The sequence below is a fragment of the Danio rerio genome, chromosome 17, assembly GCF_052040795.2.
Source record: "Danio rerio strain M-AB ecotype USA chromosome 17, GRCz13ab, whole genome shotgun sequence".
NCBI classification, from domain to species: Eukaryota; Metazoa; Chordata; class Actinopteri; order Cypriniformes; family Danionidae; genus Danio; species Danio rerio.
The window spans coordinates 21,434,189-21,457,910 of NC_141037.1; the positions used below are offsets into that span (position 1 = coordinate 21,434,189).

At 37.4% G+C, this 23,722-nt stretch overlaps 2 protein-coding genes across 6 annotated transcripts; one reads left to right on the forward strand and one right to left on the reverse strand.

The window, feature by feature from the left end:
- Positions 1-1,964: 1,964 nt before the first annotated feature.
- On the reverse strand, positions 1,965-22,535 carry ecd (ecdysoneless homolog (Drosophila)). 4 transcript variants are annotated; one of them, NM_199891.3, is made up of 13 exons: positions 22,450-22,535; positions 22,102-22,323; positions 19,704-19,909; positions 18,715-18,893; positions 18,423-18,615; positions 10,288-10,416; positions 9,410-9,535; positions 9,216-9,301; positions 5,098-5,204; positions 4,780-4,963; positions 4,629-4,696; positions 2,518-2,726; positions 1,965-2,436 (listed from the first exon to the last, which is right to left on the reverse strand). In NM_199891.3, exons 2-13 carry the CDS (start codon positions 22,295-22,297, stop codon positions 2,227-2,229), a joined length of 1,893 nt encoding a protein of 630 aa, NP_956185.3. In that variant the 5' UTR covers positions 22,298-22,323; positions 22,450-22,535; the 3' UTR covers positions 1,965-2,226. The 4 variants fall into 4 exon arrangements, with proteins under 4 accessions (NP_956185.3, XP_087144469.1, XP_087144470.1 ...); XM_087288343.1 differs by having other exon boundaries at positions 4,780-4,966; positions 22,450-22,526; XM_087288344.1 differs by lacking the exons at positions 18,423-18,615; positions 18,715-18,893; positions 19,704-19,909; positions 22,102-22,323; positions 22,450-22,535 and adding an exon at positions 12,348-12,575 and having other exon boundaries at positions 4,780-4,966.
- LOC141378554 (uncharacterized) lies at positions 12,701-18,236 on the forward strand. Of its 2 annotated transcripts, none has more exons than XM_087290330.1 (2): positions 12,701-16,300; positions 16,429-18,236. In XM_087290330.1, exons 1-2 carry the CDS (start codon positions 12,981-12,983, stop codon positions 16,478-16,480), a joined length of 3,372 nt encoding a protein of 1,123 aa, XP_087146456.1. In that variant the 5' UTR covers positions 12,701-12,980; the 3' UTR covers positions 16,481-18,236. The 2 variants fall into 2 exon arrangements, with proteins under 2 accessions (XP_087146456.1, XP_087146457.1); XM_087290331.1 differs by having other exon boundaries at positions 13,822-13,995; positions 14,147-18,236.
- Positions 22,536-23,722: the final 1,187 nt, after the last annotated feature.

Genomic DNA, 23,722 nt, shown 5'->3' on the forward strand with positions numbered 1-23,722 from the left:
GTATAGAAGTGTCTTGAAATATATCTAGTAAAATATTATTTACGGTCATCATGGCAAAGATAAATGCGTTATTAAGTGCTTATAAATGCGTTATTAAAACTCTTTATGTTTAGAAATGTGTTGAAAAAATCTTCTTGCCTTTAAACAGAAATTGGGGAAGAAAATAAACAGGGAAGCAAAGAATTCAGGGGGGCTAATAATTCTGACTTCAACTATATATAATAAATAAACATTTATGATTTAATGTTTTTCTTTAACAAGATATTATGAAGGAACCTGCCATAGTACAGGTTTCCAACATTTTTCTATATATCTTCTTTTCTGTTCAACAGAAAAAAGAAACTCAAACTGTTTTGTGACAAGTGAAGGGTGTTTCAGTTTTAGGTGATCTATCTCTAACAAATTATTTTGTAAAAAAAAAAAAATGGACATATATTACTCTATAAAATATAAAACATACATATATATATATATATATATATATATATATATATATATATATATATATAACACTGTACTATAGGAAAAACAAAACTGGAAAACCAAAACTCAAAAACACTTTAACTACCGATATGCTTAAGACACTAAAATCCCATCAAAATACAAAGCTTAATGTTATTTTCATGATGGATAAAAATCAGTGGTATAAAGTAACAAATTATAAATACTTGAACTACTGTAACTGAGCAGTTTTTCCTTAGGAATTTACAAAGTAGTTTTATAAATGTGTACTTTTACTTTCCCTTGAGTAAATATTTAGTGCAGTAATTGGTACTTTTACTCCACTACTTTCCTTCAAACTGCACTTACTACTATATTTTTTTCTGGTCTATGGGGATTAGAAAAATCATTCCTGTACAAATAAAATCGCACATACGTCATCATGAACAACTTCAAGACGTGGGCACTTCATAAATGCAACAAACTGTTGGGAATCATTAAAAGTGTTCAAAAAGATATCCAAAATCTTTACACGTATTGACCCAGAGACTGTTTAGATGCAGGTCACTGATGAGAAAATGACGGATATTTACGGTCTGATGACCAAAATGACCTTAAACACCCAGCAGGCACAAGACGTCAACTTAACATCAGACTGACATTGTACCTCAACGTCATAGGGACATAGCATTTTGAATGAAAATCGGGTTGACGTTAGAATCCAACGTACAACCTAAAACCAACGTCTAATGATGCTATAGCTTGTCATTGTGTGGATTTTACCACTACGACGTCTATCAGATGTTGTATTTTGGTTGCCATACCTGATGAACAAATGTCAGTATTTGACATCAGCATGATGCTGGTTTAAGATGTTGGCTCAACGTTGGATTTTGGTCACTTTCTAACAATCTAAAATGAACCAAACGTTAGCGTCATTTGACATCATTATTGGACGTCAAAATTACGTTGTCCTTAGACGCTGGCTAGACGCTGAAAATTAATCACCTAACATTACAACCTAAATCTTACCTAATATTAACGTCTTATGACATTGTGTGCCTGCTGGGCAATAACTAGATGCACTACAGAATGTTACGTTTACACACATCCACAAATAACATGTAAATGCTTTTCACAGCATAATACTCACTACTCTTGAGTACTTTTGAAAGGCTTACTTTTTACTCATACTTTGGGTAATATTTCCAACATATACTTTTACTAGCACTACATTTCTAGGCAAGTAGTGGTACTTTTACTTAAGTATGATTTTTCAGTACTCTTTCCACAACTGACAAAAATAGAGCTTAAAGTTAAAATGTATTTCAGACTTTGATTTTACTACAGATATGGATTATTGGTAGTGTAACCATAATATTTCAGATAAATTGTTTAATTTGGTTTCTTTTGAAAGTTCCCCAAACTAGAAGTGCAACCCATAATCAGAAATGTGTGGGAAAAGGTAGATATTCATTATTTAAAATTTGAAAAAATAAAAAAAAAACAAACATCAGAAAATCTTAATCAAAAACATATATATTTGATTGAAAACATCATGATCAGCAACTTCTCATACCTTGTAACTGCTCTAATAAGAAATCTCCATTGGAGTTTTTTTTAAATATAGAAGTGCTGTGTGTCAAAGGAAACACCAGGGTACGGACTGCTATTTCAGATCAGGGTGTGGAGCATAAATGACAGGCAGCAGATAGAGGCGCAGTAGGTGAAGGACCGATGAGTGTGTGCGTGAGTGGGCAGTGTTAGATAAGTCTCTTCACCACTTCAGGGCTGATCTGCGTCAGGTGGGATGTGAAGACCTAGACTCTGCAGTAGGTTTGATGCTGGACCGGCCAGACCCGCCTGTGAGGACAGAGACTCTAGTAGATTGGTAACCAGGTTGAGATCCACATCAAGCGGCTGGATTTCATCCTCAAGCAGCTCTGAGGCCGAGGTGGAAGATGAGCTTTTAGATGCCTCAGCTTTATTGCTGGACTGTAAGGAAAGAGAGAGATTAAAAATGATTGATATACAAAGTTTTGGGTTGAAGGATAGAGATTGTGTGTGGAGACTCACTCTGTTGTTCTGGGTAAAGCTTTTGCCAATGTTTGTGCTTTGCAGCTCCTGGTCCATTTCATCCATGTATTTCCTGAGATTGTCCAATGTCTCTGCACCGGTTGCCTGCTCCTGAGGGACACTGCTCTGCACTGCTTCATCGTCATCATCATCGTCGTCATCATCCTCATCTTCAAAGTCATCAGAGTCTAGCTCATCATCTTTAGCTCCTGTGCAACAGGAAGAGAAAAATTATTTATTTATCTTCTGTATTGGAAGGCATAAAAATAAGCAGAAATTTGAGAGTTGTGGTCAACATCAAAGATCAAAACCAACAAATTACATTATAAATAATTTAAACCAGTGTTTCTCAACCACATTCCTGGAGTACCACCAGCTCTTCACATTTTCCATGTCTCTTTAACCAAACACACCTGATTCAGATCATCAGCTCATTAGCAGAGTCTGAAAGACCTGTAATGAGTGTGACATCCAAAACATGCAGTGATGGTGGGCCCCCAGAAATGTGGTTGAGAAACACTGATTTAAACCACTTTACAAAATATAAAGCACATTTTTTTTGCAGATTAATCATAATTTTGTAATGATCAGAGAGATCGCCTCTCATGTTATTCAAATCACATGTGTGAAAGCATTTAGGCTGTAAAATATAATGATGACGAAGAAGTCGTGGTAGAATATTCAGGATGTGGTGGGTTTCTTGGGTTATTAAAGGTGTTTTCGTTCACTACTTGTTTAGCCTGCATTAATGCATTCAGTGAAAGCTGCATGATTAATCCTTAAAAGATTGGGATTTCAACAACCACACAACATAAATGATAAATGATGGTGATCTGCATGTTTATTAATCCCTCGAAATGCTGCATTCAAATCTGTGTTTCAGTTTTTAGTCTTGTGAGTTTGTTATGAAGTAACTAACAGTTAAATAACACAACAGTATTGGGATAACAGTTTATATTGTGGTTTAGATAATACCACTGATGTTTATGGTAAAGATTAAAATCATCATCATATGCTCAAAAATGAAAGTTGTAGGCAGTATTTAAATTTTTTAACCTAAAGGTGGCGCCAAACAAAAATATGCCAATGAATAATTCTTCAAAAATGAATAATATAGCAATGAAACATGAAGTTTTATGAGTGAATAACCGAATCATTTATAGAAAATGAGACTAAAAATAAATATAGATTGAATAAATTCTAATGTTAGATTTCTACATTTAGCATAATCAGCAACAGTAGTGGTAACAGTGATTTTTTTTTACAGTACTGAACATTTTACTATTTATTTGTATTCAGCTGATTATTTCTTCTTTATTTGTAATAAAATGACAGGTTTTAAGTTCTGTTTGTTAAACCAAAAGTGACTTGCAGTACTGTTTTTGTAATGAATGGAAAGTAAATAACATCTGTCTCCTCCACTTGTTAGCTGATCGGAAAAATGGTCAGATCTGTGACTAAAAAGCCATTATGTGATCCGAACAGTGAGATTTGTGATCCATTACACCACTAATACACATACACCTGGGGTATGAACAAAACTTAATATAAAGAAATTACAAAATTGATAATACCCAGTACTTAAGTGTCTACATATAGATAACATAAACATATATAACTTTATGTGTGTTAAGGTGTATATATAGATTGATTAATTATATATGGTTTATTTGAAACATACTTGTTTAAGTGTTCCCTTTATTTTTTGGGGGGGCAGTATATATTTATAAGCATAGACAACACATCTCTGCTTTTTAGAAATGCAACAAGTTAAAAAGTATAATATGAACAATATCATGTAAACACAATCATAAATCCACAACACTGTGTTATAAATGTGTAAATATGTAAAAATGCATAGTAGCAGCATATTCATATTTTTAAAGGGCTTGTTTTTATTTGTGATGTATTTCATTTTAATATTCACATTAGCTTATTCTGCTATTAAGACGTTTCAGATACACAAAATAAAAATTTCACGGCCTTAAATATGATTCGAACTTGAGACTTTAAGAACCAACAGTTCCTGTAGCAACCTTTGCTGGGTTAACAAGATTTCAAACCAATGAGACCATTTTGCATGTTCTAATATCACTGAAAATCAAACTCACCCAGAAGTCTATCAAGGGCACTAGTAACTGAATCTGGATCAAACCTAAAAGGCTCAGCCAAGCAGGATCTGAAACGCATTAAGGGGGTGGGACATCAATAATCACAGTGCTTTAAAATGAATAGTTAGTCATTCAGAGCGAGTGTCATTACCTTGGTATTTCAGCTCCTTCATGCGAGGACATGGCATTGATGAAGTTCTTCATGCCTTGAGTCACAGCGATCAGACTGTATCCCGATTCCTCCTCCTGCACCTCTTCACCAGTCCCTCCTCGACCTCCTCGCTCTGCCAGCAGCCTCTCCAGCTCCTGAGGTGAGATGTCCAGCCACGCATCACCTACAAATAAAGTGTATTCAAATGACTTGGATTCACTTTCAAAATGATGGATCAGACTCCTGATTTGATGTCAGTATGTGCAAACCAATGAGAAAATGATTCTCTTTGAAAATGTGAGGTAAAGTGGTACATACTGTCCTCTGGTGGCAGATTTGCTTCTTGTTTTTTTAGGTCTTCTAGACTGTAGGAGGCGCTTTGTAACACCTTTAACACCTCACCGCCAGGATTATGAATATCAGGCCTTAAGAAAGAGTAAAATCAGCAATTAGCAAAATTTTGTCATATCATTGATTATAATGTATCATTTAGTAATTTTATACTAAAAAGATAGTTGTTTAATGTAGTGCAATGATCTTTATGATAGTGTGTATACTGGACAACATTATGAAGCTGCAGGCCCGAAGACTCAACTTCACGCACAGACCTGCACCTCCAGACCTATCGTTTTCTCAGACAGTGCCACCAGCTGTTTAAAAATAAATAAATAAATAAATAAATAAAAATCGCCTAAACTGAATTCAACTGCTTATAAAGTGTAAACACTATTTTTCTACTATAAAATATTACGCTATGATTGAATACATTATTTTATAAAATATTAAACATACTAGATTATCATTTAATGCATTAATTCTGTTGTAGTTTTATAAATTGTATTTACAAATAGATATAGTTTCGTTACTTAAATAATTTTAGTAATTTGTTTTTTTATCATTAAGAATTTATCACACTGTTTAGTGTCAAGTTGATGGAATGAATATTATCTCTTTCTTTACATACAATAAATTATAGTTCTCTGAGTAATTTTCTTACAACAAACTACTTTTTCATAAGGTCCTACAAGTCATCGAGCTGTGAACAATGCAGATAAAAAATGGTGAAAAATAATAATTGGATTAAAAATTATTACGTAGAATTTAACATCAAATAAAATAAATGCTTTACATTCTTGATGGGGAGACTTTTCATTTCTCAAAAAAACAAAAAAACAGTGGAAACATCTGCAGCATTTGGTGCACTGTATTAGTGTTGGCAGAGACTCCTCTTTTTGAATTATATTATCCACTGGGGAAAAAAAATACACAAGTCACAAGCAAATTATTTTTGCCTTAACCTAAGAGAGCTCAAATTGTAAATTCTATGCAGATTAACTGATATCTTGATTTCCAAATCTTATTTGTAATTATTACAGAACTTTTTTTAACAATTGTTAAACTGTTATTATGTTACTGTTATTGCCTGTGGTAGCACTTTCAGACAGATAATACAGTAATACGTACAGTAGACCTACATAGCACTAAAATGTTACAAAGATAATACAGTAATATGTACAGTAGACCTAAATAGCACTAAAATATGTTACAAATATTAATTGTTCTATATTGTACATTTTATTTTTACTTTCTATTTTTTTTTATTTTGCAAGAAAAAATTGCTAGAAAATTGTCCCAGAATGGTACAATAACACTGAAAATAAGAGCAAGCTGATATGATAAAATAATGCTCTTTTGACACAAATTTTGATCAAATCAAACACTGAAATAATTGCTTGTTGGTGTAATAAGATGCCACACTGATTTATCCCATAAAACCTGAAAATTTGTAGGAATTGCTTTAATAAAAATCAATAACCTTAATTATGTGTCCGATGTTGCTGCTTGCTAGAAAGTGGTGGTTTAAGCGTGCAGTTGGGTCTCCATACCTGCTGCTTCACCCAACCCAACAGCAGGTACCGTAGCACTGTCTGAGAAAATAATAGGTCTGGAAGTGCATGTCTGAGCATGCACTTGGGTCTCCGGGCCTGCAGCTTCACCCTACTCATATGGGATCTGTAGTGTTATGTGTAGCTCCTCCCCCTCTACCTCGCTCTCACTCAATCAGGTGGTCATGCGGTATGAGGTGTGTCGGTACAAGGTGAAGCTGCTGTGTGCCTTTTGAGCCCGCTGTTAATAAACACTTTAGTTTGAACCGTGCCTCTCTAGCAGTTCAATTCAAGTTCTCAGAGTCAACATTTACCAAGGCTGCATTTATTGATATTGATCAATAATGTTGTGAAACATTACTACGACTTGAAATTACTGTAATTTATCCTTTCGATTTAAAGCTGAATTTTCAGCATAACTACTCCATTTTTTATATGACAACAGAATATATGAATAATATGTTTCTCATTTTATGCTTGTTTTTGTATTATTTAATAAAATCAGGGTTCATACACATTTTTACAATTAAAATTCCATGACTTTTCCAGGACTTTCAAGTAAATTTTATGTAAAACACAGGTGTCAAAACCAGTTCCTGGAGGGCTGCAGCCCTGCACAGTTCAGTTCCAGCCCTGCATCGGTCACACTGGACTTTTCTCCCCATAGACTTCCATTCATACGCAGACAAATGCGTCAGACCGTAAATGCAAGGTCGTGCATCAAGTTTCGCAGTTCGCTACGTTGCAAAGTTCAAGCTTGGTGAATTCTGACCAGCGAAATCACATCACATGATTGCGTTAGACCGATCGAGGATCAAAACATGACCTCTCTGGACAGAAATTTAAAATATGGAGCAATCACGCTTTTTTAAATGGCTAATTATCTTGTTGAATCCTGCCCTTTTTCGCAGCGCCATTCGACAGAATTTTGCATGCTCAAACTGATGTAAATTATATGTATACTTTTTAAGTAATAAGAAAAACAATGCACGTTCAATTTTATTACAGCATATCATAAAACATGCAACAATCTTTTTAGTTTGAATTATTTTTATATCGATGTAAAATTGATTTAGTTAATGCTTAGACATAACTAATATTGTGAGAGTTTGGTCAAAGTATACAGATATTTCTTCAACTAATTTTAATGACTTTTACATAACTTCGTAAGTTTTTTTGATTTTTCCAAAACTTTTCCAGGCCTGGAAAATGCCATGACTTTTCCAGGTTTTCCATAACTGTATGAACCCTGTAAAATGTTCCAAAGACCCTTTCTTTTTATCTTTTTATCAACTAAACAAATCCTTCTCTGAGAGCAATAATTTTATTTAATAATAAAACGTGCTGACCTTAATTTTTGTTGCAGTTTTGTTATAGTCCAATTTGTGTTTTAAGGTTTAATATCCAATAAACTTGGTTATCAAAGTCATCATCAAAGTGATGTCAAATAAAAATAATTAACTTTAACATAATCTTCTTAAATGTAATCAAATGAAAATGTAAAATTTTATTTACAGCAATGCATTGAATTTTTATATTTTAGTTAAAATCCTGCACAATTGTAATGATTAAAACCAATGAAAAAATATCTTGCTGGTACCATATTCTTAAAAAAAAAAAAAACTACCTAATGTTACTACTTTAGGAAGTACATTTCAAACACACATTTGTGTCAGCTTCGTCAAGTTAAACAAACCATTTATTGTCAAATTTGAGTAAAAAAGATTTTCCGAGTTTCAATGTGGATTTTTCAGCGGTTTTATTTAAACTAAAGGTTAACAGCTCATGAAACAACTCCCAAAACAGCTGAACATGAAGATCTTGTAGCAAAGACTATAGAATACACAAGACGTGTCACTCGTACAGTTTTAAATAGGGAAAAGTGTAACGGTCAATATGGCGAATGAAGACCCGCCTTCTAGTACAGGAGCCAATCACTGATCGTTATAGACTGACTATTCTTCTGGGGAGGGTCTCAGATTAGACCAGAGTTTCTGCAGATTTAAGTGATTCGACCGTGTAGAAATAAAACTAAAGAGAAAGTTGTTAATTTTATTGCCGATTCCTAATATGAAATTTAATTGTAAACTTGACAAGTATTTTTGGAGAATTTGATGTTTCCCCATTCAAACAGAATGCCTGAGCATACTACCCGAGAGGCATTTAAAAGATGGTCGTTGAGTGAAAAAACTTGCCTTAAAGGGACTTTGCTTGTAATCAACATACATTGAAAAGCAAACACTGAAAACACCATGAGAATCAAGTGTTTGAGTTTGTGGTTGACAAAACCAAACTTTTAAATAAATACTCAGTAGTCTGATTTACAAACCGCTGTAGATGCTTTCTATTTCAGCTGTGTGATTAAGCTGACAGATTAATCCATATCAAGCAGAACTTAACCAGAGCTCATAATAGTTAGCGATTTATCTTTATGATGTCAATAGGATATTGTTTATCGCCTGGTGCTGATTACCACACAGACTTCAAAAAATAAATATTGAAGGGACATGAGTAAGAAAAAATAAAATGAATGGTAAAAGCTCCTCTAACCGGTGAGTTCTTGTCACTGACTGTCTGAAGAAACTCTCCGCTGATGTCATCAGCTCTTTGTATCGAGCAGATCCTTCTAGATTCCCCTGGATTAACAAAAACACATTTATTAATATCTTTCACATTCTCTGGCAAAGCAATGTTTGGATCATTTGCGTGATTTAAATACTTTGAGCACAGAAATACTTTCTTACCTTAAAGTATCCATTCTTTTTGAGGCTCTCTAAAAATCCTCTCCATAATGGGTTGCTGCTCACTGAAGGCTCTTGATCTGATGAAGACTCTCCATTTTTGGAGCACAAGATTTCAAAGCCATGGGCCTTAAACATTAATAGAACGTACAATGTGTTAGCGCTATGTACACCAGTTGCACAAATTCACATTCTACATAACAAAAGATGCATTAAATAATAATAATAATTCCTTACATTTATATAGCACCTTACTAGACACTTAATGTGCTTTACACAATGGGTGTTTGCAATGAGTGTGCAGCATCCACCTGGATGATGTGACAGCATCCATATTGTGCCATTTCACACACCACACACTAGCTGATTAGTGGAGAGGAGACAAAGCGATGAAGCAAATTATAATATGGGGATGATTAGGAGGCCATGATAGGCAGAGGCCAGTGAGTAAATTTGGGTTCAACCTCTACTCTTTTTTGAAGGACATCCTGGGATTTTTAATGACAACAGAGAGTCAGGCTCTCGGCTTGACGTCTCATCCAAAAGACAGCGCTCACTGAGCAGTATAGAGTCCCCATCAATATACTGGGGCGTTAGGACCCACATAGACCGCAGGTTGAGCGCCTCCCTGCTGGTCTCATTAACACAACTTCCGGCAGCAACCTAGCTTTCCTATGTGGTCTCCCATCAAGGTACTGACCAGGCGCAGCCCTGCTTAGCTTCAGTGGTCGACCATGTGAAAGTTGCAGAGAGCTATCGGCCAGTGCATTAAATACATTAAACAGTAATAATAAAAAATGAAAATAAAAAATATATATTTGAAGAATTTTTATTTAATTTTACATGATTAGAGAGCAAGAAACCGGATGTCAAGCACTCACCAGTTTCATACCCAGCTCGTGAGCCCTGTACTGGGGATGAGAGCGAGCGGGAAGACTGAAACCACTCCGCCGGTCTGGAACAAAACTCTGTTGTTGCAGCTGTGCATACAAGCATCGAGTAAACTTTACCTATGTGTGGAAGGGGAAAGGGAAGAGATTAAAGTTACTGTTGTTTACAAAAACTATTATTTAAAATTGTTTTTGTGTTTCTGTTTAAATGCAAATGGCTGCTGATGTCCCTTTTCCAGAAGGGGCAGAGCCTTACAGCTTGTGCCTCAGTTACTCTGGCAACAGCAAACAAAACCTCTACGTGCAATTGATTTTAAGTTTAAAATGTATATATTACAGACAAACTTTGTAAATGAAAGTATTTACATGTGTGATACTGTATGTTCTCACAAGAAAACTCAGGACTACTATCAAGTGTACGCACTTAAGGAAACTGAAAGTGTCAAAAACACAAGAGGTCCCTTTAAAGCGATAACTTAACCAAAGAAATGGAAATTCTGTCATCATTTGCTTAACGTAGGCTAACCATGTTTCGTACGCAACGTTCCGTACAGATTCCCTTTTAACGCAAATCTCTGAATAAAAACTTACAGGACGTAGAATAACTATATATGTGTGTAATCTTTATTTCTTACTCGCTCACCCCCAAGCACAACAGAGATCCTCCTACCATATGTTTCCGAGAAAACTTAATAAGTTTGCTACATCCACATAATGTGCTTGAAAATAGACAGTGGGCAAGCCAACGAGTGTGGCTTTGGATGGGGAGACATTTAGAGTAAGGAAAATATGCATTTGCATTTCATTTATGCATCACACAGTATTACACAATAATTATGAAATTAATTTTATGTTATGACAAATCGTTAAATAAATCATCTTTTGTTGAATAAAGGCTTAGAAATGGGGATATTTAAACATCAGGTGATGATCACATGGCAAAAAGAGAGCCTAAGAGACAGGCTGCAAACACTGTTTGGTTAATCTTTGTGCAGTGATGATGTTGCTGTTCATAAAAAGTCAAACAAGTTAGCGTTAATTTACATGAATTTAATGTTTTAATATTCTAAATTGTCATGCTGTAGCAAAATAAACGTGATATAAAAATCAAATGATTGTCAAGTTATATGATTTCAAACTTTCATAAAAAGTTATTAAATGTAACATTAATTTCAAGTTAAACACATATAAACATAGTTTATTCTGACATTGTTTTTTAATAAGACAATGTCCATTTTTGCCGAATTGAAGTTATGCGCCCTGTGCGGAACACTATTTTAATGGTGTACAAAACACTGTTAACACCTATCACCTTCCGTACACATGTGGAGGCAATATTTTTCCCCATCATTTCTTAAACACTACTGTTCCAAAAGACATCAATCAAAATTTGCATTGTACAATAGGTATTCACCCAGAGAATGAATATATGCTTATCTGGCTTTTAATGATGGAGTAGTGGTCGTTTGAGTGCACTAAATAGCATGAAACATGGTCTAGTCAAACTAGTTTGATTTTTTTTAACAGAAAAGGAAATATTTTATTGAATGCATTCTTCAAAATATCTTCTTTTGTGTTTAAAACAATTCAAGGGTGAGTAAATGATGGCAGACGATCAATTTTTGGGTGAACTAACCCTTTAAAAGGCACTCATTAAAATACTTTTTTTTAGGGTTACTGGGGATATTAGAACTTTTATAACTTAAAAAATAGCAATAAATGTCAATGAAGTTATCATGTATGTTATTGTGATGGCCAGTGTGGTGGCCACACATTGAGAGTGAGGCATGCACGCACACATACACACACACACACACACACACACACGTTATACTTATTCATTTAAGATTATTTATTGGTCACAGTTCAGTTATTGTGTTTATACATTTTCGTTTCATTCATATCTGATTTAAATAAGACTCATACACTTTCAGTTTCTCATTACCTTTCTTTATTTTCCACAGTACATTTATTACTATTTTGGGTGCACACAAAATCGGTTATCTGTACTGTATGTTTTGTTAATTTAGTTTTCTTTGAGTTTAAGTTACCGTGCTGCAGTGCCGACGAGGAACAGAGTTTCCGGGTGTGGTCCGCCCAAGTAAAGGTCCGACGTGCCGCGAGATGCCGTCTTTTGGTTCCGCCTGCCGATACCATTGGCTTAATGGCTTGGAGGGAGAGCTCATGTTTAGTTTAGGTTCAATAATGATTTGCAATGTTTGTTTATTCAGATTTATATTTAGTTTTGCCTTATTTATAATTTATTTAACTTTATATTTAGATTTGTATTTAGATGTTTGGCTTAGTTTATTGTATTTGTAAATTGTATGTTTTTGTTTCCCCCTTCTTGTTTAATGTGGACTAGTCCCTGTGCTATAAATGTGGTCTGTCTTGTCATTTCATAGAGTTCTGTTTTTGGTTTAGACATGATTTGTTTGGTTTGAACTCAGTTTGTTTTCCTTGTTTAGTTTATTGTTCTTTCAATTGATTTAATTATTTAATTAATTTATTTTTGAACTTTTTGTAAACCTTTTTGACTTTATTAAAAATAATTATTTTTGAAAATCTTCTTTTTTGTATGCCCCTTACTGTACGTGCTGGCTCGGTCCCTCACAAGTGGTGTCAGAAGTGGGATTTTGCCAGTAGGGGGCATAGTTTTTTTTCTTTGGTGAACTTTCTGGGCCATGAACCGAGGAGGACGAAGAGGAGCCCCAAAGGCTGTTTCAGTGGAGCAACTGGATGAAATTGCACAAGAGCTGGGGGATAAAGAATTACAGGAGGTGAGAGAATTTGATGTGGAGACTGAATGCACTGAACCAACAATAGCTGACTTGACAGGCTTGTTGAGAGCTCACATGGTAAAAATGGAGGCTCAGGAAGCACAAAGGATGGCAGAGCTGGCCCAGCAGGAGCGCCGATTCAAAGCTCTCCATCATCAGTTTGGCCTGTTGCAGCTGGAGGTGCAGGCTCGCACCACTCCTGTTCCAAATACGTTGGTAACATCTCAAGATGATTTGGATCACCCAGATGAGGGTGCTGGTCCAAGTAGGCCATTATCTCAGTCAAGTACCTGTCGGAGAGAGGGAGCTGAAGCCCGTGATACAGGTCAGTGCCAACTTAAAGAGCCTAAATTGGAAAAGTTGTCTGATGGTGATGATGTTGAACATTTCCTAATTACTTTTGAGAGAATGGCAGCAGTTTGCCGATGGCCAAAAGAGGAGTGGGTATTTCATCTGATTCCCCTTCTGACGGGTAAGGCCCGGGCTGCTTATGTTCACATGGATGTTGATGAATCTTTGAATTATGATGAACTTAAATCTGCAGTATTAAGGAAATATGACATCAGTCGAGAAACCTACAGGCAGAGGTTTCGGTCTCTTGAAGTAGAACACCTTGAAAGCCCTAAAGAACTATATGTGAGGTTAAAAGAACTGTATGGGAAATGGATGCAGCCAAAAAGTAAGTCTATTGAAGAAGTTGGTGAAGTGATCATTCTTGAACAATACTTGAGAATGTTGTCTCCAGAGCTACAGGTGTGGGTACGAGAACATGATCCACAGTCGGCTTCACAAGCGGCAACACTGGCAGATGTGTTTGTGGCAGCACGTCAGAGAAATCAGTCCTGGTGGTGGAAATCCAGCCGAGATGACCGGAGAGCAAATCCCCCCCAGCAGTCTATGAGAAACTTCCCTGGTGCTGGTAAGCCTCCTGGAGGAGGGCCTGCATTTGTCAATGCTCCTAAGAATTATAGGAAAATGCCAATATGTTACCTATGTAATCAAGAAGGTCATACCAAGCCCATGTGCCCTAGAAATGTAATCAAGAATACTCACCTGTGTTATGTGCCCAGGCATCTGGTAAAGCCAGCCCCTAAAGCTGAACGCTCACCAGCAAGCACCACTGTTGAGATTAATGGAAAGGAAATGATTGCTTTGGTTGATACCGGGAGTGATCAGACTTTGGTACACATGAAGTGCATTTCTCCAGCCCTCCTTCGCTACACCAACCTGAAGGCTGTCCGCTGTGTGCATGGTGACGAAAAGCTGCTACCCACCGCAGAGGTCTATCTGAAGGTGAGAGGTCAGACTTACTTCTTGGAGGTCGGTGTAGCTGACAACCTACCTTTCCCTGTAGTCTTGGGGCATGACCTGCCAGTACTGTGGGACTTATTGCAGCCACCATCCACCTGTAACATGGTTGTTACTCGAGCCCAGAGCCATAAGAGAGACGAAAGTAAAGAGTTGCTTGCTACGCTACCATTCTTTGATGCAGAAATCGATGGCTCAACTAAACCTAGGAAATCCAGACGACAGAAACGGTTTGAGAAAATCCAATATAATGCTTCCGTAATGCCTGTTGATAAGTTTGCTGAATTCTCACCCAAATTTAAGCTGCCGGTCAACATTATGCAGATGCAACAAGAGGATGCCAGTCTTGTTCCTTATCTGGAGAGAGCAAAGCAGGAGGATGGAAAAACTGTTGATGGAGAGACAAAGGAAAGATTTTGTATGTACCAGGGTCTACTATATCGTCAGATGGGACAAGTGACACAACTGGTGGTACCACAGTGTGTCCGTGAAGTTATTCTTACTCTGGGTCACTCGATTCCTTGGGCTGGCCACCTGGGGAAACGTAAAACCATCGCCCGGATCAGAAAACACTTCTATTGGCCTGGTCTGAACTCAGAAGTAGCCCAGTACTGTAAAACCTGCCCTGAATGTCAAAAAGTGTCCTCTGACTGCCCAAGGCGGGTCCCTCTCCAACCACTGCCACTCATAGGCACTCCATTCGAACGACTGGGAATGGACATAGATGGACCAGTGGAGAAAAGTCATTCGGGTAACCGATTTATGCTTGTAGTGACTGACTATGCCACTAGGTATCCTGAAGTGTTTCCCTTAAGGTCAGTTAAGGCCAAGTACGTGGCTACCTGTCTAGTGCAACTGTTCTCTAGAGTTGGCTTTCCAAGTGAAATTCTAACAGATCAAGGGACTAATTTTATGTCGAATCTTCTGAAGCAGGTCTATAGGTTGCTGGGCATCAAGAGTTTGAGAACCACTCCTTATCATCCCCAGACAGATGGGTTAACCGAAAGATTTAACCAGACATTAAAGCAGATGCTACGCAAGTTTGTTGGTGAGTCTGGTACTGATTGGGATCAATGGCTCCCATATCTTCTGTTTGCCTACAGGGAAGTGCCACAAGCCTCCACTGGATTTTCCCCGTTTGAGTTGCTTTATGGTCATGAAGTCAAAGGTCCCTTAGCATTACTCCGAGAAGTTTGGGAGGGAAACCCACAGAGAAATGATGAAACTAATGTGGCATCCTATGTGATTCAGATGAGGGAACGTTTGCAAAAGATGTCTGCACTAGCTCAGTCTCATTTGGCAGAAGCTCAAACACGCCAGAAAACCTGGTACGATCAATCTGCTCGGGAGCGGCAGTTTAAGCCCGGTCAGAAGGTACTCTTGATGTTGCCCAGTCATGAAAGTAAGCTGCTTGCAAAATGGCAGGGGCCGTATGAAATTAAAAGGAAACTAGGTCCTACCACCTATGAAGTTGCTCTATCTGACCATGCTCATTCTACACGTACTCTGCATATAAATTTGCTTAAAGAATGGTTTCCTCGTCCTCCTGAATCTAGCCACAGCTTGATGATCCGGCAAGTCAAAGAAGAGGATGATTCTGAAGTATTTCTGCCTCAGTCAGCTCTAGGAGATGTGGATCTGAGTCACCTGTCCCCACAGCAACAGCATGAGGTGAGAGAAATTTGTTTACCAGAAGTCTTCTCAGAATACCCTGGCTTTACCACCTTGATTGAACATAATATTGAGTTGAAACCCGATGCTGTAGTTCGAAGAATGAGTTACAGGGTCCCTGAACGTCTCCAAGAAGCGCTGAAAGAGGAGGTGGATCTGATGCTGAGGCTGGGAATTATAGAACCCTCTAAAAGCGAATGGTGCCACCCTGTGGTCCTTGTTCCGAAAAAGGATGGGTCAATAAGGTTTTGTATAGACTTTCGTTACCTCAACTCCGTGACCAAGTTTGATGCTTACCCTACTCCACGAATCAGTGATCTCACTGATCGACTGGGCACCTCAAAGTTTCTAACCACCATTGATCTTTCAAAAGGTTATTGGCAGATTCCGTTGACACCACAGTCCAGAGAACTCACTTCGTTTAAAACACCCTGGGGCCTATTCCATTTTAAGGTTCTAGCCTTTGGACTGCATGGGGCACCGGCCAGCTTCCAAAGACTAATGGACCAGGTACTGCGAGGACTATCATTTACAGCTGCTTATCTGGATGATATTGTGGTGTACAGTGACACATGGCAGCAACATCTGCAGCATCTCCAGGAAGTTCTGCAACGCCTTCAGGCAGCCGGCCTGACACTTAACCCCCAAAAGTGTACCATTGCAAAGGCAGAGACAGAGTACTTGGGGTTTGTTATCGGTAAAGGGGTGCTCCGACCCCAGGTGGAGAAGGTACGGGCCATTGAAAAGTGTCCACAGCCACAAACCCGTAAGGAGTTAAGGTCCTTTTTGGGTATGGCTGGGTTTTATCACAGATTTATTCCCAACTTTTCTGGGCGGGCTGCAGTATTGACTGACATGGTTGGTTCAAGGAGTCCCAATCAGCTGAAGTGGACCCAAGAAACTGTTGCAGCTTTCCAAGATCTCAGAAAGGCCTTGAGTAAAGATTCTGTCTTGCATAACCCTGATTTCCACCAACCCTTTGTTTTGCAAACTGATGCTTCAGATCGAGGCCTGGGAGCTGTATTGCTACAGGGCAGCCCTGACACTCGACGCCCAGTGGCCTTCTTGAGTCGAAAGCTCTTCCCCAGGGAAGTTCGCTATTCCATTGTGGAAAAGGAATGCTTGGCTGTGAAGTGGGCCTTGGACTCTTTGAAGTATTATCTGCTAGGCCGGGAGTTTATACTGGAGACTGATCATAAAGCTCTACAATGGCTTCAAGAAATGAAAGATACCAACAGTCGTATTACCCGCTGGTACCTGGCCATGCAGCCCTTCCGGTTTATTATCAGACATGTCCCTGGCAAAGAAAACCTTACGGCTGACTACTTGTCCCGATGTGCCAGTGACATTCCCGAAGGGAGGGAGTATGTGATGGCCAGTGTGGTGGCCACACATTGAGAGTGAGGCATGCACGCACACATACACACACACACACACACACACGTTATACTTATTCATTTAAGATTATTTATTGGTCACAGTTCAGTTATTGTGTTTATACATTTTCGTTTCATTCATATCTGATTTAAATAAGACTCATACACTTTCAGTTTCTCATTACCTTTCTTTATTTTCCACAGTACATTTATTACTATTTTGGGTGCACACAAAATCGGTTATCTGTACTGTATGTTTTGTTAATTTAGTTTTCTTTGAGTTTAAGTTACCGTGCTGCAGTGCCGACGAGGAACAGAGTTTCCGGGTGTGGTCCGCCCAAGTAAAGGTCCGACGTGCCGCGAGATGCCGTCTTTTGGTTCCGCCTGCCGATACCATTGGCTTAATGGCTTGGAGGGAGAGCTCATGTTTAGTTTAGGTTCAATAATGATTTGCAATGTTTGTTTATTCAGATTTATATTTAGTTTTGCCTTATTTATAATTTATTTAACTTTATATTTAGATTTGTATTTAGATGTTTGGCTTAGTTTATTGTATTTGTAAATTGTATGTTTTTGTTTCCCCCTTCTTGTTTAATGTGGACTAGTCCCTGTGCTATAAATGTGGTCTGTCTTGTCATTTCATAGAGTTCTGTTTTTGGTTTAGACATGATTTGTTTGGTTTGAACTCAGTTTGTTTTCCTTGTTTAGTTTATTGTTCTTTCAATTGATTTAATTATTTAATTAATTTATTTTTGAACTTTTTGTAAACCTTTTTGACTTTATTAAAAATAATTATTTTTGAAAATCTTCTTTTTTGTATGCCCCTTACTGTACGTGCTGGCTCGGTCCCTCACAGTTATTTTTCCAATAAAGGCATCCTTAATGAATCCTTGCTGAATAAAAAACCTAAGAGGTGTATGTGAAAGGATTCACCCAGTAATTTCCCCATGGTACGGATATCAACAACAAAAAAAATTCAATAGTTTCTTACCGATGTCATGACTCTGGTGTCAGGGGGAAAGGTGTGGAAAGTTCGGCAAGCTTGGAGATCAACAAGGTCACGCAGATAGAAAGCGGACACGGCAGGGGCTATAAGATCAGGCCTCCTGGACAACACCACAGCAATGCCTGCAGGCACATAACAGTGGGCACAGTGGACATTCTGCTGGATTTTATCTGGATACCTGCACACATACACAAATATCCATTTAAAAACTAAATAAGGATGAAGCACTAAAACACACAGTTCATTAGCTTATTTTGAACGTTGATGTCACTCTCACCCATGAATCCTCTGGTTCAGAGCAGACCGTATGTTCTGTTTGGCCAAACATCGGTCAGTGTGTGAGTGCAGCACCTCTAGAGCCTGACGTACAGTGGGCACGCAATCTCTTGAAAAGCCCACCTCTCCAGAAGAACTGCTCATGGGTATTATGTGCAGCTCTCCATGATACAGAAATACCTGGATTTATGTGATAGACATAAAAACTTACAAGAATGTGCCGAAAGAAGCTTTTAAGCATCATGTAAATGGTAGTGAAACATAGCTTTTAATATTTTGCTCCATACATTTGAAACCTTTATTGACCTTATTCTTCACGTACAGTACGAGCTGGCGCAGCCATTGGAATCTTTTTGGCTCGAGACTTCTACTATTATTGATTTTTAGACATTAAAAACTGGTCGTTATGCTGCTTGATCAAAACATTTTCTTATTATTTTTTGTAAAGTCATGAACGCACTTGTTTGTAGAGTAAGTATTTAGACCGCATTCAGCTGTTTATTATTCCTAGTCATTTCTCTCATAGGCAGCTGAATGAGAAGTTCTAAAACAATCGCAAAATCAAGCTCACTTCCGCATTGCAGAATAAGGTCAATACTTTGTTTAATTTCTTTTATGCACATGGAATTAATAATTAAAGAAAAAGGTGTAACTTAAAATTAAATAGTACAATCTTTTGAATTATTAAAGCTCTCACAATATCATTTTGTATTTTAAATCTGTGTATATTATGTGTGCTTTCTTTGATTTCGTTTAAATTAGACAACAAACACATTCAATATATCAGAGTAAATGAGTATAATCAAATACTACTATAGAATAGAGGACTTACTAAATGAGAGGCTGGTATAATGTAGTGTGAATACATTAAAACACTATATCAATGTGCAATGGGAATATGGGGTTTGCATGTTGTTCGGAGAATACCATTGCAATTTCAAAAATTGTGACAATCTCAACAGCCAAGTAGTTCAATTCACCAATACCAACCCTGTTTTCACTGCTGTCAGGGTCCAGCCACTTTGGCAGGTGTTCAGCAGCTTCAATCAGTAGAAACTGTCCGTCATTGTCATAGACAACACCAGCTATGTCAGTAAAGGTGTGTGTGATGTGTTTGAGCAGGTAAACGATGAACCATTCGTCCTCCACATTATCACCGAACTCAGTAACACCTCCCAGATGTGCAGGCACATCCCCTGTGGAATGGAAATTAAAAATACATGTATAATGACCACAATTGCATGATAAAATATACATATGATATGGTTTTACAATCAAAGAAAATCAAATATGTGCCAAAAATTACATACATGTATATGCAAACATACATGTATATGTAGCTATTAGGGTTGGGCGATTTGGCCTAAAATCAAAATCTCGATTAATTGACCATTTTAACTCATTTACGATTAATAAACAGTTATTTGTTATATTTTTGCCCTCATAGTGACAAGTTTTGTACAGTAAATATTGCTCACATATTACAAGTGAGAGATTTCTGAATGAAGGGTGCATTACTTTAAAAATAATTTTCAAAGAATTAAAATAATTGAAGGAAACACACACTTTATACTATATCTGATTATTTATTGAACATCAACGCTGAACAACTGAAATTAAAACACACATTGCCTAAAACACGGCTCTCCGCACCACCTACCCTCATTATCACTATGAAACTGACCAATCACAAAGCTTGCACTATGCATCGTTATAAGGTGTGGTTAAAACAAATTTGAGAGGTGCACGTGTATGCGAAGGCTGTGCCAGACGTGTGCGCTTGGCAGAAGTATAACATCAGAATAATATAATAAGTATAAAACATAATACCAGGGTGGGGTCACGTGATTCAACACACGGTAGAGAAAGTAATTGAAAAAATGTACCTGGAAAAATTTGACAGATTATAGTTTCTGAATGTTGTTTTCGATTACTTTTCAGATAAACGCCCAGCCCTTGAATGCTATATGCAAGAATTTTCATTTAGTAATCACTTCTTTTGCCATGGTGTTAACAGCTTTTAAAGAAACGGAGAGATGTGACCTTTCCAAATTTCCTAGATTGTCAATAAGCCTGTACACAGCTTTTTATTTCACATCCACATCCCATTGCTGCCATTTTCTTTACTGAAAAGTAAAAATAAATCTAAGCAAAAATAAATAGATATGAAAATAAATATAGAAATAAATAAAAGTGGCATTACATAGATTTTTAAATAAATAAACCCATAAATAAATATAAAAAATATATACAAATTTAAAAGAACAAAAATATTCATAAAAAAAAAAATAAAAGCAGAAAATAATCAATAAGGGAAAACATTTTAAAAATTCATTTAAGTTAAACTGAACTAAAAATCTAATATGACTATTTTAGGCCATATATTTCTTTATTTTTCTATTTTTACATTTATCCATTTACTTATACACTATATTTGTTTTTAATATTTGCAGGTTTGGTCCCCCATACTAGCAGTACCATAAAGAAGAAGCACTGGTAGTCAAAAAACAAACAAATTGCAGAACTAAATGCAATTGATATTGCTACTAGCACTGTGAAAACATACACTAGCATGATTTATAGATTCATTCATTCATTTTCTTTTCGGCTTAGTGCCTTTATTTATCAGGGGTTGCCACAGGGGAATGAACTGCTAACTTGTCCAGCATATGTTTTATGCAGCAGATTGCTTCACTGAATACCCAAAACTGGGAAACACCCATACACTCTTGCATTAACACACATAGACTATGACCAATTTAGTTTATTCAATTCACCTGTACTGCATGTCTTTGGACAGTGGGGGAAAGCGGAGCACCCAGGGGAAACTCACGTGAACACAGGGAGAACATGCACACTCCACACAGAAATGCCAACTGACCCAGCCGGGGCTCGAACTAGTGTGGGTAGCACAATTGCTTCAAAGCAAGAAGGTTGCTGGTTTGAGCCCTGGCTGGGTCAGTCGGCATTTCTGTGTGGAGTTTGCATGTTATCCTCGTGTTCACGTGGGTGTCCTCCGGGTGCTCCGGTTTCCCCCACAAGTTTAAAAACATGTGAATGTGGTATAAGTGAATTAGTTTAGCTAAATTGTCCATAGAGTATGTGTGTGAATGAAAATGTATGGATGTTTCGTAGTGATGAGTTGCAGCTGGAAGGGCATCCACTGCATAAAACATATGCTGGATAAGTTGGCAGTTTATTCCGCTGTGGCAACCCCAGATTAATAAAAGGACTAAGCTGAAAAGAAAATGAATGAACGAATAAATGTTTTCATTAGAAGAAAGAAACTCATAAATAAGTGGAGGGTGAGTAAATGATGACAGAATGTCCATATTAACGTGAACTATCCCTTGAAATACAAATAAACCGCGAAAGCATCAAACTCCACCTTTCTCCGGGTGCTGTGTGAGATTGAAGGGCTGATGTTGCCAGATGTAGGGCACAAGGAGAGGGGTGATCTCAGCGAGGATGTCCTGCAGGATCTGCTGGAGGCTTTTCTCCGGGGCTGAGGGGTCAGCAGCGACCACAAACAGCTTATACTGCACAGCGTCTTCAGGGATGCCAGGTCTTTTCAGAATATCCATGTTCATGTCTCATTGTACTCTAGACACTGGACAGGAGCAACACACATCACTGGTTTAACTACACTGTACCATCATCACAATATAAACCACACGAATTGAGAAGAATATGAACGCAAACTGTCCTCATAGACAACAGTCTGGTTACCAGTTACCTGTGAGCTTGTATTAGTCCTGCAACAGCTTTATCAATAAGCGCGTGGTGGTGACGTTCATGCGGACAACTTGACATGTTTTGGAGCTTGAGATCCCGGGATTTTCCGTATACACCCCGGAAGAGACATAGATGAAGATAAAAGTCTTTAGTTCAAAATAAAAGTCATTTCAAGAACTTCTCACGAGAAGGTGATTGTGTTACTAACGTTATTATTTGTGATATCTTTCTGTTAAATTGCTTAAAAAATTCATTCACTCATTTATTTTCTTTTCGGCTTAGTCCCTTTATTAATCCGGGGTTGCAACAGCGGAATTGAACCGCTAACCTATCCAGCATGTTTCTACGCAGCGGATGCCCTTCCAGCCGCAACCCATCTCTGGGAAACATCCACACACACTCATTTACACTCATACACTACAGACAATTTAGCCTATCCAATTAACCTGTATGTCTTTGGACTTGTTAGGGAAACCGGAGCACCTGGAGGAAATCAGGGAGAACATGCAAACTCCACACAGAAACGTCAACTGACCCAGCCGAGGCTGGAACCAGAGACCTTCTTGCTATGAGGCGACAGCACTACCTCCTGCGCCACTGCGTCACCCTTGCTTAAAATATTGAATTATGATAAAATCGATTACATTTAATATTATATTTAAAATGTTGTGAGACTTGAACAAAATCTTAATTCACATTTTAAAGAGATTTACTCACCCTTGACTTGTTATTTTGTTTGCATTTATATTTTGGTTTCGTTGAATGCCATTTTTTAGAATGGTGGAAACCAGTAATCATTGACTTCCGTAGTATTAGATTTTCGTATTTTTCATGGGTGTCAATGGTTATCGGTTTCCAACATTTCTCAAAATATCTTCTTTTGTATTTAAAGTAACAAAAAAAAAAGTTTCGAACAAGCCAAGGGAGAATTAATGACGACAGAATTTCCATTTTGGGGTGAACTATCCTATTAATATTTTAATTAGCTAAGTTACATTCAAAAGTCTAATCAAAGGTGGCAATAAAAGATGTTTAATGTTAAAATTCAAGCAACACAACTGTTTTCAAAATGTCTTCTGACACCTATAAAGACATATAAAGTAAAGGGTTTATGAGCAAATAGAATAAAAAAGTACCATCAAATGCTAAAATGGCTCTTACATGATTCAGTCTGACACAAACATTACCTCTTGGCTCATCTGTTCCCCTGAGTGTTGATTTGGCCATCAGAGAGTCGGTTTGAACCATTCAAACAGATTATTTTATCTATTGCT

Bases quoted from the DNA above. Each gene is read 5' to 3' on its own strand.
- LOC141378554 (XM_087290330.1), top strand. From the start codon at position 12,981: ATGAACCGAGGAGGACGAAGAGGAGCCCCAAAGGCTGTTTCAGTGGAG. The intron at 16,301-16,428 runs GTTTTGTATAGA...ATCTTTCAAAAG, and splicing joins AAAAAGGATGGGTCAATAAG to GTTATTGGCAGATTCCGTTG.
- ecd (XM_087288343.1), bottom strand. From the start codon at position 22,303: ATGAACATGGATATTCTGAAAAGACCTGGCATCCCTGAAGACGCTGTG. The intron at 18,894-19,703 runs GTTGGTATTGGT...ACATAAATCCAG, and splicing joins CTGACAGCAGTGAAAACAGG to GTATTTCTGTATCATGGAGA. The intron at 4,967-5,097 runs GTATGTACCACT...ACACTTTATTTG, and splicing joins AAATCTGCCACCAGAGGACA to TAGGTGATGCGTGGCTGGAC.